We start from the raw sequence: 14,186 nt of genomic DNA, 5'->3' as shown, positions 1-14,186 counted from the left end.
TCTCTTTGGATTGTGGTTATCTCCTTCTGGGTTTCTTACCCCCACCCCATAATCCACAAGCCTATCTGCTTGGGGAGGAGGAAAGAGGGATGCTATCTTGGGATTGCCGGGGTACCTGAAGAGCAGTGCCCCAACAGTCAGGTTGCCAGCCTCATGATTTCCCAGGAGCTGCAGCTTTGTTAGTAAGTCAACAAGATGAGGTAGGAAGTCTACAATGAGGTAGGCATTAAGTCCAGGGAATATAAAGAAGGGGGGGGGGACAGAAATCCATCTTTTAATGGGAAAGAGAATATGTAAATAGCTATGTAAATACATTTATAGAGTAAATGGGATGTAGTCTCAGATCATGGGATAAGGGAAGGGGGGTGACTGGGAAAGGCGTCCTACAGAAGGTGGGATTTGAGACAAGCCTTGAAGCCAGGAGTTGGAGCTACTGGAAAGGCTGGTGCTGGGAAATAGTTATGAAGGATAGAAAAGCAAGAAGGTTGGCATAGCTGGATCCTCTGAATACATGGAGGGAGGGGGCAATGAAGCCTAATGAGAAGCAGAAGGGGTCCTGTTGTGAAGGACTTTAAAAGTCAAAGAAAGGCTGCGGCTAGGTGGCGCAGTGAATAGAGCACTGGCCTTGGAGTCAGGAGGACCTGAGTTCAAATCTGACCTCAGACAATAGTTACCTAGCTGTGTGGCCTTGGGCAAGCCACTTAACCCCATTGCCTTGCAAAAAGCTAAAAAAAAAAGGTCAAAGAAAGGATTTTATTTGATCCTGGAGTTAAGAGGAAATCAGCGACGTGTGAGTGACTACGCATGAGTGACCTGGGAGTCAGGGAAGTGCCTTGGTAGGGGAGCAGAGGATAGGCGGCAGTGGGGAAGACACAAGACAGGGAGGCTGCTCAAGCAGGTGTCCAGGCATGAGGAGATGAGTCTGCACCAGAGCTTTGGCAGAGAGGAGGAGTGGAGAAGAGATGTCAGGGAGAAAGGGCAGAAAGTGAGGAAGAGGGGAGGCTGTGGGATGAAAGCAATGAATTTGTTCTGGACAGGTTGAGCTTGCATTTCCTCCCGCACATTCATGCAGAGATGAGCAAGAAGTAGTGATAAGGTGGGGAGTCAAGACAGAAGTTAGGACTGGATGAATACATCTAAAAATCACCAGCACAGAAAACATTTCACATGAAATGGGCTTATGATGCTCAGGCCTGTCTCTCTGGATCAATTCATGTGCCCTCTCAAACTTACCCATTATCTAGTTAGCAGGGTGGAGAAGGGGTCAGTGCTCAGCACTTTGGGGTCCAGACTGGGTCCTCCTCACACATTCTGGACCATAATGGCCAGTGCTTTTCTAGTCTCATTAGATCGGTTTATCTGATGATCCTGGACAGGGAGGGATGAGCACCCCAACCCTAGAACTGTCTTTTCCCACCCCCCCCCACCAGGGTTCATGGAAGCTCCTTGACCCCAAGACACAACTTTGTGTAGTGGAGAGAAAACTGGACCTGGAGCCAGTAAAATCTGAGTTCAAATGCAAGCTCAAGCCCTGGTGGTGTGACCCTGGACCAGTCACTCAACCTGTCTGCCACCATTTCCTAGCACCTGCCTACAGGATGGCGAGGATCAAAGGCTGGCAAAGTGCTTTGCAAACCTTGAAGCTCTATATGAATGCTGGTTATTATTATTTACAGTCGCCTCACTTTAGGTAGTCATCAAAAGAAGGCCCAGGCCTCGTTACCCGTCGTCCAGGGAAAGCCGGGAAGCCCGAGGGGGAGGACAAGGGACAGCTCCCTCTCTCCTGGGGCTTAGAGACTCGGGGGAACTTGAGGCTCCACTGCCCCCTGGTGGACATGGTGTCATACTACAGCCCACCCTTCTTGGGGGCCAGCAGTACTGGGTGGGCCTACGTGCTCCCCCAAGTAGTCACACTTCCTATTTTGACCTCATTCTCCAGGAATAACTCCAACATATTAAAAAGTTACATTGATTTTATTAGAATATGAAAAAATTTGTTTCATTTTATACACGGGGGGGGGTTGGGAGATGGGGGGTGGTGACCACAGCCTCATGCCCAGCCAGCCTCCTCTTTATTAGCTGTTATTGCCAAGGACAGCGTGCTCACCCAGGCAAGGGGTGGTGGTGGCGAGGGGCAGCCAGGCCCAAGGGGGTGGGGGGTAGAGGGGAAGACAAAATATTGCACAATCAGGGTGGGGGGAGGTGGTGTGTATTGTGAGGGACAGAAGGGGGGGCTTCACAACATCCCTTCCTTGGGGCTAGTGAGCAACCCCCTACTGCCTGCTCACCTCCAGGATTACAGACGCCAAGACAGAAAGCAGGGACCAGGATGGGTAGTGGCTATGGGCCACTATGGGAGTGTGTGGGTGGACCCTACATGAGAGGAGTTTGTCTCCAGGCCATATACTCCCAACCCTCCCTTGTGGAGGTGCCAGGTGACCCCAGGGATACACTGACATGTACTGGGGGGAAAGGAATCCCTAAGAAAAACATTAAAAGCAGGGGGACGCCAAGACTGAAGAAGAGGCACAGACAGAAAGATCTGAGGGAAGGAGGTCTCCTAGGGAATCGGCTTGGGTGCCACTGGCTTAGTCTGAGAGATCCTGAGGTGGGGGAATGGGGAGGAGGCCCAGGAAACAATTGGGGGTTCGGCATTTCCTTTTATAAAGCAGCCCGCAGTGGGGGGTGGGGGGGCCCATGGCCGAGAACTATGGATTCTGGGGAGAGCGATGAAGCCTTTGAGAAGCTTCAGTCCAGGCCAGGTTTCCCAGCAATATCTCCAGGTACTGGACTAGGGCTCCCCTCTTGGCCCCAGAGGCCTTCTGGGATTGTCACCCCCTCCCCCTCTCGGGGCCCCCTCCAGCTTCCCCCTCCAATCTTGTTTCAGCTCATGAGGCAGTTCCAAGTGGTAGGGAAGGCAAGGAGAGCGTCCTTTCTCCTCTGGCCTCGAGGGTGGGCACACTGAGAGGGGCCAGGGGCAGGCAGGAGTGATGCTGCATTGCTTCTAGATGCCTCAGCCCAGCCAGAGCAGGATCAAGGAGGCTGGCTGGGCAGGAGCACCTGCCAGGGGGGCTTCTTTGGTTACAGACACTGATAGGATTGGAGGGAGTAGGCAGGGAGAAAGGCCTTGCCAGCTGAGCCAACAACAGAGGGTCACAGAGAATCTCAAGCCCCGGCCCTGGCCAGGAGCCCAGGTCTGGAAAACCAGCTTTGGAGGAAGAACAGGGAAGGGGGGAGGTTACTGATGCCAACCATTTGTCTGGCCATAGCCTCACCAACCTCAGGAGGGGAAGGGCACAGCAGGAGGAGGAAGGAGTAAAGCTTTTCAGTGGCATCCACTGTGCCTTCTTCTGAGGGCTGGTACTGGGAGGATGGACGGGCACTGCCCGGCAGGTGTGGAAAGCCGTGCTGGAGCCCAGCTGCCATGCTGTAAGGAAGGGGAGAGGCTCCCATTGGTCCCCAGTGGCCCCTGGCCCTGATGTTACTGGCCCTTGGGAATGAAGGGCTCGCCCTCGCCTGGCTCGGGATGAGGCCCAGGATCACTGAGGCAGCGCAGCATGCGTTGGGCGCTTGGGCTCTCCCCCGGCTCAGGGGTGAAGACGTCGTCTGTGCCTGGGGATGAAGGCTCCTTGGGGTGCATCACAAGGCCAGGGTCATCTTCTTCCTCCTCCCGCACCAAGTCTTTGCTCTTCACTTCTTCATTTACCAGATCCACAGACTCGGGGGACTGGGGCGAGGCAGGGTCAATGGTGATGATGGGGAGGTTTTCTGAATCAGGCTTTGGCTCATAGGCTAGGGGATCTATGAATCAATGGGAAGGATTGAGGGTGGTGGTAGAGGAGACAGGCAACAGCCAACTGGCCCTCTCAAAACAAAGCCTTGCTATGCCCAGCAAGAGCTCCCCCCCCATGTCCACATAGCCTCTTCTCTTAGTGCATCTGCACCCAAGGGTCAGAAAGCCTGGCTCCCCAATCCCAAGGAATGGCCTTAGGAAGGCCCGGACTCTCCTCTCTTCTCTTCTCTTCTCCTCTCTTCTCTCTCTCTCTCTCTCTCTCTCTCTCTCTCTCTCTGGTGCATGGATGGATCTCAGTTTCTACCAGGGCAGGACCCTGGGTGGCTGATGGCACAGCCCTAGACACTTCAGGGTTTGGGTTCCAGTGGAGGCAGCAATAATGCAATTGATTCCTAGCCCTCCCTTATCCAGCTGGCTGTTTCTGGACCTCCTCCCTCATGCTGGGGGACCCCTCTCAGAGGTTGGGATGTGGACTTAGGAGGTCCTAGGATGGGAGCCCCCCCTAACCATTCCAGGGTACCAGGGGAACAATGGAGTCAAGATGGTGACCCAGGAAAAGTCCCTAGAGCTTAGAAGGCAGCCCGGGCCCCAGACAGGGTCTGTCTGTCTCTGTCTCTTCCCCCTCAACATAGGCTCTTCCTTTTTGCCAGCTGGTAGTGGAAGGAAACCATCTGCCTGTTTCCTTGCCCATTCCCAAACCATAAGAATCTGAAAGAGGCAGCATGTGCCAGTCGTGGGGGGTGGGCAGGGCATTGCTGCCTTTGTTCCCAAGGCCCTGAGGAGATGCCAAGCCCCTCACTGAGCTGGTCAGTTAGGGACCCTGGCAGCTCCTTGGCTAGAGAAAGGCCCCCTGTCCTGTAGCCTGCCCCTGTCCCATCCAGTCCCCTGCCCCACCCCCATACCTGAGCCAATCCGAGCTCGGGACATGGTAGGAGAGTCCAGTTTGTGTGCTGGCACCGTCAGGTAGTTACTTATCTGGGGAATGGGGAATAAAAAGACACACTATGCTTGGAAGGGGGCATCAAGGAGTTTGGGCCATAGAATCAGTTTTGCGCTGAGCCCTAGGACACCTGATTCTAGTTCTGTCTTTGTCTTTCAGTTCTTTTATGGCCCTGGGATCTTCATTCTTTTCCTGATCCTCATTTTCCTGTGCAAAGAAAGGGTTGAACTTCATGGCCTCTAAGAGTCTTTTTTCACCACTGACATTATTGGGAATGGAGGAGTGGGGGAGGTGGTGGAGATTGAAACCCAGTCCCTGAAATCCCACTCCCACCCCTGCTCCCACAGAGGGAAAAGCTGGAGCCCAGGGAATGCAGAAGCAGAGTCAGGAGGGCGGTTGGGGTGGGGGCTGGCTTTGCTGAGAACAGGAGGATGGTGGGAGGATGGAGGGGGAGCTGCAGTGGAGGAAAGGTCTGCAGTTCTGAGGGAGGACCCAGGCCACATTTTGCCCCACTCAGGATGGCTCTCCAGACCTTCCCTAGTACCTTTTGTTCCAGTTGCCGGACCTTCTGTCTCCTCAGCAGCATCTGGTTCCAGGCTTCCTCAAAAGGGTCAGCCACCAATGTGTGTCTATTGTAGGATTTCAACTGCCGGGGAACAGGAAGAGGCAAAGAGAGAAATGTCATTATTGGGGGACACAGAGACAGAAAGGAAGAGGAGAGGGAAGATTCAACAGAGGAAAGAGGGAGGTTGAGGGAAATTTCAATTATTGGGGTGGGAGAACACACAAAAAGAATAAGGAGAGATTCCAAAAGGAAAGGGGGGGGGCATTGAGGGAAGCTGGAGTGCACTTTCTAGCTTCTAAGGGGGAGATGGGGAAGAATATGACAGGGCCACACTTACCCGCTGGCGGGTCTTCTGTAGATTATTGCGCAGAATTTTTCTAATCTCCTCTTCCTTGTCCTTGGACAGTGCTGGCAGAACTCGTTCTGAAGATGGCAGGCTCTTGGGATGAATGTTTCTGGGGATAGCCAGATAGCCAAGGGCAGTCAGACTCTAATTTTTGTGCAAAGCTCTCTGTCCTTGGGGGAGTCTGGGCTGGTTTGGAGATGGAGGGGATGAAGCACAGCTCTTACCCCCATGATTGAGGAGCTCAGAAGAAATGCCGCCCCACCTCCCCCTGCCCAGTGCTCTAACATGAGCCAAGCAGTAAGCTCGCATAAGTTCCAGAACTCTGCCTTTAAGCCAGTCTCCCAGAACCAATCAGCATCCAGAGCAGGGCTAGGCCAGGTGGAATCCCTTGGCCCAGAAGGTCTACCCTGGGGGCCCCCACTCACTGCATGGAGACAGTGGAGACAGCCTGAGGGATTTTGCCCATGCCCCCACTCTCCACGAGCTCGATGGCCTGCTTCATCTCCATCTTATGGTAGAAGGCAATGAGCTGGGGTTCGTTGGAGCGCTCCCCAGCGATCAGACACTTCTTGATGTATTTCTTATTGAACCGATTAAGTCTGGGGGGTAAAGAGCAGACCCTCTGTAGGCACTGGAGGCCCTGCCTCCCTGGTCATCCAAAACTCCAGGCCTCCTCACCCGCTGCTTACTTGTCCTTCCAGTGGTGGTGGCCATAGTGACCACAGATGTCCTCAATGCCCGTCAGAAGATGATCCAGGAACTAAAATTGAATCAAGGGTGTCTGAAAGACTGTCCCCACCAGCTCAGTGTGAATGGGCTTGCAGAGCAGTTCCAGGAATGGACAAGAGGTGGCAGCAGAACTCAGCCCAGCCCAACCCAGAGCACAAGTCCCAGGCCTGTCCTGGAGGGGTGGCTTTCATCTCTCCAGCTGCTGCCCAGCCAGAAACCTGGAAGGTTCTTCTTGGCTCTTCTGGCTCCAACCCCTAATGGGCCCTCACAGGTTTAGCTAGCCCAACCAGCACCTGGGAGACAATTCCATAAGGTCCTGCCAGCTGGTTATCTGGCTTCCATCCTCAGACTCCCAGGACAGAAGGGCTCTCCTGCCCACTTGGGGCCTTCCTTCTCTTCCTTACCCTAGGCCCTCTGCTGTGCCTAGACATGCCCCTACCCCTACCTGGGTGTGGATCTCCTCATTGATGGAGCGCTTGCTCTCCTGCTTCTTTTTCACGGCCAACAGATCCACCAAAGGTCGGATAGTCATGCCCTGGAAGTCAGAGAGGACAGAGGATCACTTCAGGGAGCAGTCTTCCAAGAAGCCCACTCCCTGCAGAAGGACCAAACCTACTCCACATGGTGGCTCCTAGGAGTCCAAATTTCTCTGCAGAAAACTGTTATGGTCACACCTTGCACTCAGGGCCCTACTATGGCCCCCTCAATGGCTAATCTTAGGTGAGAGAGATTGTGAGTTTTCCCTTATCACTTAGGAATATACAAACAATTTCTGTTCTTTCTTTTACCCTAGAAGGCTGGAAGGATGGAGGAATTTAAACAAATTCAAACATTTACATAAGTATTTGCACTTTAGTACAGGCTAGGGGAGTCAAGGGACCGTGTTCAAATTTGGGCTCTGTCACCATTTGGCTGTGTGGGCAAACCTTTCCCTTCCTGGCTTATATTTCCTTATCTGCAAAGTAGGGATTAACACTATCTCCCCACCCAAATATAAGGGGATAAGGGCAAGAATTCATTGCAATTCCAAAGTGAACTGCTAAGTGCATGAGTTCCTCCCAGAGGGTCATTGTTTGTGAATGAAGAAAACACTTTCCAAGATGGAGGAAGGAAGACCACCACAAAATCACTTCCTTCAGGGGTACCATGAAGTGGCATCAAGTCTTATCTGGAGCCGAGCAGATTCAAGGAACTTCATAGTATTTTGGGGAGCATTAGTGACTGATAATAATTTTCTTAATTATCCCATTCCCTTATCGTGGGCCAAAAGTTTTGGAGTCAAAGGTCTCCAAACAGGTTCCTTCCTGCCTCTGAAGGCCTCTTCCTTTCTCAGCCTCACTCCTCTCTACTCCACTCGCTATCTCCGGCAAAATCCAGGTCTTCCTGTACCTATACCTTTGCTCAGACTACTCCCTTCACTTTGACCCACTGAAATCTGGTCCATCCTTCAAGACCGTACCAAAGTGTCACCTCCTCCAAGTGCTCCTCAATCCCTCCTCTGACCTCAGCTTGCCCCCCAGCTCTACTATAAACTCTGGCCTAACTACAGGCCTCTGGGTGTTTGTGTCAGTGTCTACACCAAAGGAATCCAGTCCCAGTCCCAGCCATGCAGAATTTGTAAGTCTTGAAGCCTCACAGCCAGCCTGGCAGGTAGTGTTCTTTTTCCATGACTGTCCCTGTTTCACAGAAGGTGGTGCAGAGGCTCAAGGAGAAGGGATTTGCTCAATACACAAAGCAAGTGAACAAGTGAGAGTCTTCCAATGCTTGGGGCTGGGGATCTTTCCACTGGGTCACTAATCTCCACTGCTCTGTTCCTAGAGATCCCAAAGCCTTTGGTCTTATGAAAACCAAAGAAGGGAGAAAGGATAGAGATTATTCTCCCTGGGTCTCAGATGGAGACACCTGAGCTGCCTGTAGTCACCTAGTGGATGTGAGGACAGTCCAGAGCAGAGATCTGGAAACTGGCCTTCTTGTGGACCACACAAAGCTGGGCCTCTTAGGACCATCTGAAGCAGGAGAAAGGCTTGAAGAAGGGCCTGTCCCTTCCATTCCACCCCCCCCCCCAAGAACCCTGGTCCCAGCAACCTGCACAAAGACAGTGAAGAAGATGACAGTGATGATGGCTGTGAGGAACAGCTCCCTCATAGGGAAGTGTCTGACATCCAGGAGGTAGCCCAAGGAGAAGGCAATGGCCCCCCGAAGGCCGCCATAGGCAATGATGAACTGGTCCTTGGGGGTCAGCTTCACGATTCGGAATTTATTAATGAACCACGTGAGGCCCAGCACACCTGAGGGAGGGGAAGAAAGGAAAAGAGAAGCAGCAACATGAGGACTGACCAGGCACTCCTTCCACCTGTACACTGATTTTCACTCTTCCCTCAAGTATAAACTTCTCCCTATGGAACCCTCCATGACCAAAATTTCTATTCAAATCACTCCCTCATAGGTTTCCTTAGTACCTGTCATGCAAAATGCTGAGAATCACAAAATAGAAGAGCTGGAGGGGTCCTCAAATGTCAAGAGCTGGGGTGGTGGTGGCTTAGAACATGTAATGTCAAAACTCGGAAGGCTCTGAGATATCATTTGTTTTAAGCCCCTCTTTTACAAATGGAGAAACTAAGGTTGAAGACTCCTGGAAGTGGGGGCCAGGGCTTTAGAACTCAGTTCTCCTAATTCTCAGTTTAGGGCTTTCCTGTGCTATGATACTTTATTTGGTTTATAATTTAAATGTTTATTTCAATGTGTATGTGTCCTCTCCTCCCCGAGACTGTAAACTCTAGGGGCATGACCGTGCCCCTAGCTTGTGATTCTTATATGTCCTCCCAACATAGAACCCGAACCTAGGGTCTTGCTAAGCTCACTGCAGACCTCAGGGACCACTCAGGGACTCTCCTTCCCCACGGCTGAGCCCGGGAAAAGTCACCAGTCTCCTGGATTCTAGCCTTGGGCACCAAAAGTTTTCTCACAATCAATCTACGCCAGCTTTCATTGGAGACAGGGCCCCATGCTCCAGCCCTCTTGCTCACCCAGCACACGGGCAATGAGGCAGAAGAGCAGAGTGCTGATGACAAAGGTCCAGTTCCAGTGGTGGGAGCCGGCCACGGTGGAAACACCCAGGAAGATGAAGATGAGAGTCTCGCTGATGCTGCTCCACATCTTTAGGAAGTATTTGATGGTGGTGTGGGACTTGTGAGAGATGTTGGCCTCCACATAGGGACGCATCATCACCCCTGAGGCGATGAGCCTGTGGGGATAGAGGGCTGGAGGGAGCATCATGGGACTCACAGCTAAGGTCCCCAGGGGAAGAAAGGGAGAAGAATGGAAGGGGTGGCTGGGAGTCAGGCCTCATCCTCCTTCCTATTTCCCAGTTGCCACAAGAGCTGGATCACTGTCCCCGTCCTTCCTACTTTCTTCCCGATTTTGCTCAAATTCAATCTAATGCAACAAGTACTTGTCCCAAGCCACAGATTGTCTTAGGGATATGATAAAAAGCTGTTCCTGCCCTTGAAAAGTTTACATTCTGTAAATGGAGACTAACAGCACCTACCTCCCAGGATCATTTGAGATTAAAATGAAAGTCTCCTAGGAGGAAGAGAGGCACTCTAGGTTCTCCTTTCTGGATGACCCCTCTCTGGCTCAAGAGCCCTGCCCATCACATTGGAGTTTTCTTTCATCCCCTCTGGGTAGTTCTGAGGTTTCCCCAGGAGAAGCACCTCCCTGAGACCATCTGTTCCCCTAAGTCAGGCCTTGGGCTGGTAGACATTTCCCCCATTGGCTTTCTAAAGTGACTAGCAAAAACTCTGCCTCAAATCAATGCCATCCAAGTCTTTTCCAGTTTCTTCCTTCTTTCTCTCAGCCACCCAAGTTGACAAGCTTGGAGTTGGCCAGGATTCCCATTCCTTCAATTCATCTATGTGTTATCACTCTACCGCCGCTCTCATAGGATATCTACTTTTCTTGTACCTCATCCCTTATCTCTATTCCTATAGCCACCAAGGGGTAATATCTGGAACACAGATTTGTATTGGACAGACCTTTAGGGATCATCAAGGCTGACCTCTTTATCTTACTGATCTGAAAATTAAGACACTGAAGAAAGGACTTACCCAAGGTCACACAGATTAGTAAATTAGAATCAGGCTCTAAACCCAGACCTTCCAACTCAACATTTTCATGCTCAAGCTCTCCTTGCCTCTCAAACCTCAGGCCATGTCCCATGCCCCCAATTAAAAACCCTCCAATGGCTTCAGGCTAAAATATAATTTCTTAGTTCTAGTCCTGTTTGTAGGACTGCCCTTCACGTTTGCCATTGCAGATCAATTGGTCAGCCCCATGACTCTATCTCTCGATCTTGGGGGTTCCCCTTGCTCACCTTCGTCTCACAGTTCCCTTGGCTGACTTCAAGGCAGGTGTCCCATTCTCTACAAGGACCTTTCTCATCCCTCTGCTTGCTAGGACACTCTTCCTCATCCAGAATCACATGGTATATACTTTATATTGACTGATAGTGTAGAATATTGGATTGGGAGTTGGGAAGCTCTGAATTCAAATTCTGCCTCACCACAGCTGGGCAGCCTCAGCTTCCTGACCTGCATACTATTTCTTGGGGCAGTTGTGAGGATCAAATGAGATACAAACCGCTTTACAAATCTTAAAACCTAGAAATGCTAAGTACTATTACTTATCATTGTCATTACAATGTAGACACATGCTGTATTCCACCTCTCTCTCAAGGTTAGGAACCACTTCGTCCTTGTCTTCTTAGTTGTCAGGTTGGGATCACTAGAGGCAACTATTAAGTGCTTGCTGAATGGAACTGATCAAACTTTATCTATAGCACCAACTAAAACATGATTTCTGTTCAAATTCCAAGACAATCTCCTCATTCAAAGGCTTCCTCAACACTGTCCAAATCATTCAGCAGGAGATGTGAAATCAAAGGTTCTGCCACTTACCGCCTCCTCCTGGGGTCTCAGTTTCTTGATCTGTAAAATGAGGAGCCTATGCTCACTCTGCCTCCTGGATATCTGCTCACACTATGCCCCTCACTGACCAAGTCCCCCTTCTTTCTGCATACCCTTAAAGGTCAGGGGAAGCAGAGGACTTGAGGGTTACCTTCCAAGGTAGCCATCCCCACTTGAAGTGTGGGTGACCCCGAACCCCTCGACAGGGGGGAACAAGCTGCACTGTGGCATGAAAACTCATCTCCTATTTACCTGTGGCCACTAGGGAGTGTAGCTAGAAGCTGGGGTCACACGTTCTCACTTGGCCACATCAGGTGCACAATAAGTACTCGGGGAGTGGATAGCCTCCCCCCAAAGCAGGTGAGAGGGAGCCCCAGGCCCAGGGACTCACGCCATGATGCCAGACAGATGAAAGAGTTCAGCCGACAGGTAAGCCATGTAGCTGTAGAGGAAGACGAAGAGCGGCTCGATGACCCGGATGTGTGAGGTGAAGCGGGAGGTGAAGGCCGCGATGATGCCGTAGACCACCCCCACAAACACCCCCCCCAGCGAGACCACGAAGAAACTCAGGAAACCCAGGACAATATCGGCGAGGGTCACTTTGTCCATGGCAGCAAATTCTTCAAAGAGATGGTACAGCACCTGAGGAGGCCGGGGGGGAAAGCTCAGCCAAGAGGTGCCTGCTCTGCTGGGAAGGGGGTTAGCCTGGGCCAGAGAGTGAGCAGGGGGCTGGTCTTCTCTCTGCCACTAACTAGTTTTATCACCTGGGACAAATCCCTTTCTCTCTCTGTAAAATATGGGAGCTGAATTTAAGGTTTTATTTCTCCCTCTGATATTCTGGGTTCTAAGACTCCTTCAGGTGCTAACAATTGCATTTTCTTAGGTTGCTTCCAGCTCCCACATTCTATAGATTTAAGCCTAGGATTCTGTGATCATCTAGAGGAACCACCTTATTCATTTTAACATTCTATGCTCCAGGGATCCTTCTAGCTCTGCCATTCTGAGATTCTCTTTCCAGATCTCTAGAGTAGGATTCTGGCCCTAGTAAGAGAAAGGAATAAATATTTATATAGCATCTATTATATGCTAGCACTGTGCTAAGCACTTTACAATTATTATCTCATTTGATCCTTGCAACAACCCGGGAGGGTGGGGTGTAGATGCTGTTACTATCCCTGTTTTACAGATGAGGAAATTGAGGCACACCAATGTCAAGTGACTTGCCCAGAGTCCCTCAACTAGAAAGAGTCAGAGGTCAAATTTGAACTCAGGTCTTCCTGACTCCAGGTTCAGCACTCTACCCAAGAGCCACCAGCTGAAAGGATCTGCATCAATCCACAGTGGCAATAAGAGAGCCATCACTTGCCAGCTGTTCAGCATTTCACAATTCTAAAGCAGGGGTTACAGAATCTAAGGGCCTGAAGCAGAGCCCCCCAGTGACTACTTGCATGACCTTAGCTATGTAATTTCTTCCCTTTTGAGTTCAAGGTTCCTCATCTATAAAATGACCATACTAGACAGTCTCTATCTCAGTCTCTTCACAGGTAAGTCCTATCATCCTCAGGACCTGCCATGATCCAAAGGGATTTCTCACACCTTCTTTTACTCGGCCCTCAGAACATGATCCTGGGAGCTCTATGGGCAAGGAGAGGTGAGCACAATATGAGACCTGGGAGAACATTTTGCCTAATCTAATGCCTCCTTCCACCCCCAATGATAACCCATATTCACTTGTGCCTGTTCTCCTTTAAAAATATATTTACAAATATTAAAAGCATAGGTGTTCAACTTTTTAGCTCTTCTGGGCTGCATCACCCAAAAAAAAACTTGTCAAGGGCTACATATAGAATTTAATATTTGTTTATGACTACAATGTAACTCATTACCAAGGACTACAATAAAATGTAATAACGTAATAAAGTATGGGCTTTGAGGGTCACATCTGGCAGACTGTGGGTTGGAACATCGGATTTAAAGGAAATTAATAAAAGGTCCACAAACTGAGTTTGTCCCTTGTGGCAATATTTTAAAAAAAAGAATACCTGTAAGATGACCTACAAATCCCCTGACTTTTGAATTAACTGTATTCTTTCATGTCTTTCCCCTGTAATTTGGTTAGGGTCAGGTTGCTTAGAATGGGGATCCACCTCCTCTTACTATTTTTGCAGGGCAATCATTATGAGAGTGAACTTCTGGGGTCCATGGATGCGGCTGCTGATTTCAGCCTCATGGAGGGCTGGAGCATTAGAGTACAGGATTTGGACTAAGGGGTCTCCGAGACTTCTCCCAGCTCTCCCATGTGGACCTGGCAGCCCTCTGCTTCTCAGCACCCTTAGGCCCAATTTTAGGGAGCCCAATCGCTAGACCACATAGGCTCAAACAAAACAGATATCTAAGAGAAGGGGCAAGAGTTATGTCAGTATTTCACTTATAGTTTAACTTCACTTTTTTAGGTGAGGAAAATGAGACCCAGAGAAGGAAAAATGACCTTAAGGACACCATAACATCAACTGTCTGGGGGTCTCTATTGCAACCCAGATACAGTGCTGATGACACCCATCTGACACATGAGGACAATGAAGCTTAGTGAGGTCATATGATAAATCAGGGTGGAGCAGGAATGAGAAGCCAGATCTCTCAACTCAGTCCAATATGGGGAATTTAGCAGGGTGGGGTTTTTTTTTTTCCCATACTGGGCTGGGCTCTGCCTAGAAGCTACACTCTCTCAGCCAAATAAATTCTGCTGTGGGTGCTCCTCCCTACCCCCCGGGGCTGAGGGCTCCCCATCTTTCTCACTCTTTCTATGCAACCCTCTCATTTGTTCTGTGGGTGTAGATTCTTTTTCTATG

General features: G+C 50.4%; 1 protein-coding gene across 2 annotated transcripts in view; it reads right to left on the bottom strand.

The window, feature by feature from the left end:
- Positions 1 to 1,463: 1,463 nt before the first annotated feature.
- The window catches only part of SLC9A1 (solute carrier family 9 member A1), a 72,120-nt gene continuing 59,397 nt past the window's right edge, over positions 1,464 to 14,186 (bottom strand). Inside the window, exons 3-12 of one of the 2 annotated variants that reach the window (XM_074217999.1) lie at positions 11,729 to 11,979; positions 9,400 to 9,617; positions 8,459 to 8,661; positions 6,819 to 6,908; positions 6,334 to 6,404; positions 6,070 to 6,243; positions 5,636 to 5,753; positions 5,278 to 5,379; positions 4,696 to 4,768; positions 1,464 to 3,801 (exon numbers count right to left, since the gene is read on the bottom strand). In XM_074217999.1, coding sequence (XP_074074100.1) covers positions 3,482 to 3,801; positions 4,696 to 4,768; positions 5,278 to 5,379; positions 5,636 to 5,753; positions 6,070 to 6,243; positions 6,334 to 6,404; positions 6,819 to 6,908; positions 8,459 to 8,661; positions 9,400 to 9,617; positions 11,729 to 11,979 — 1,620 coding nt within the window. In that variant the 3' untranslated portion in view covers positions 1,464 to 3,481. The other variant, XM_074218000.1, reaches the window with a different exon arrangement.

Source organism: Macrotis lagotis, chromosome 1 (genome assembly GCF_037893015.1).
Source record: "Macrotis lagotis isolate mMagLag1 chromosome 1, bilby.v1.9.chrom.fasta, whole genome shotgun sequence".
In the NCBI taxonomy this organism is placed as follows: Eukaryota; Metazoa; Chordata; class Mammalia; order Peramelemorphia; family Peramelidae; genus Macrotis; species Macrotis lagotis.
This window is presented reverse-complemented; position numbering and strand designations above follow the sequence as displayed.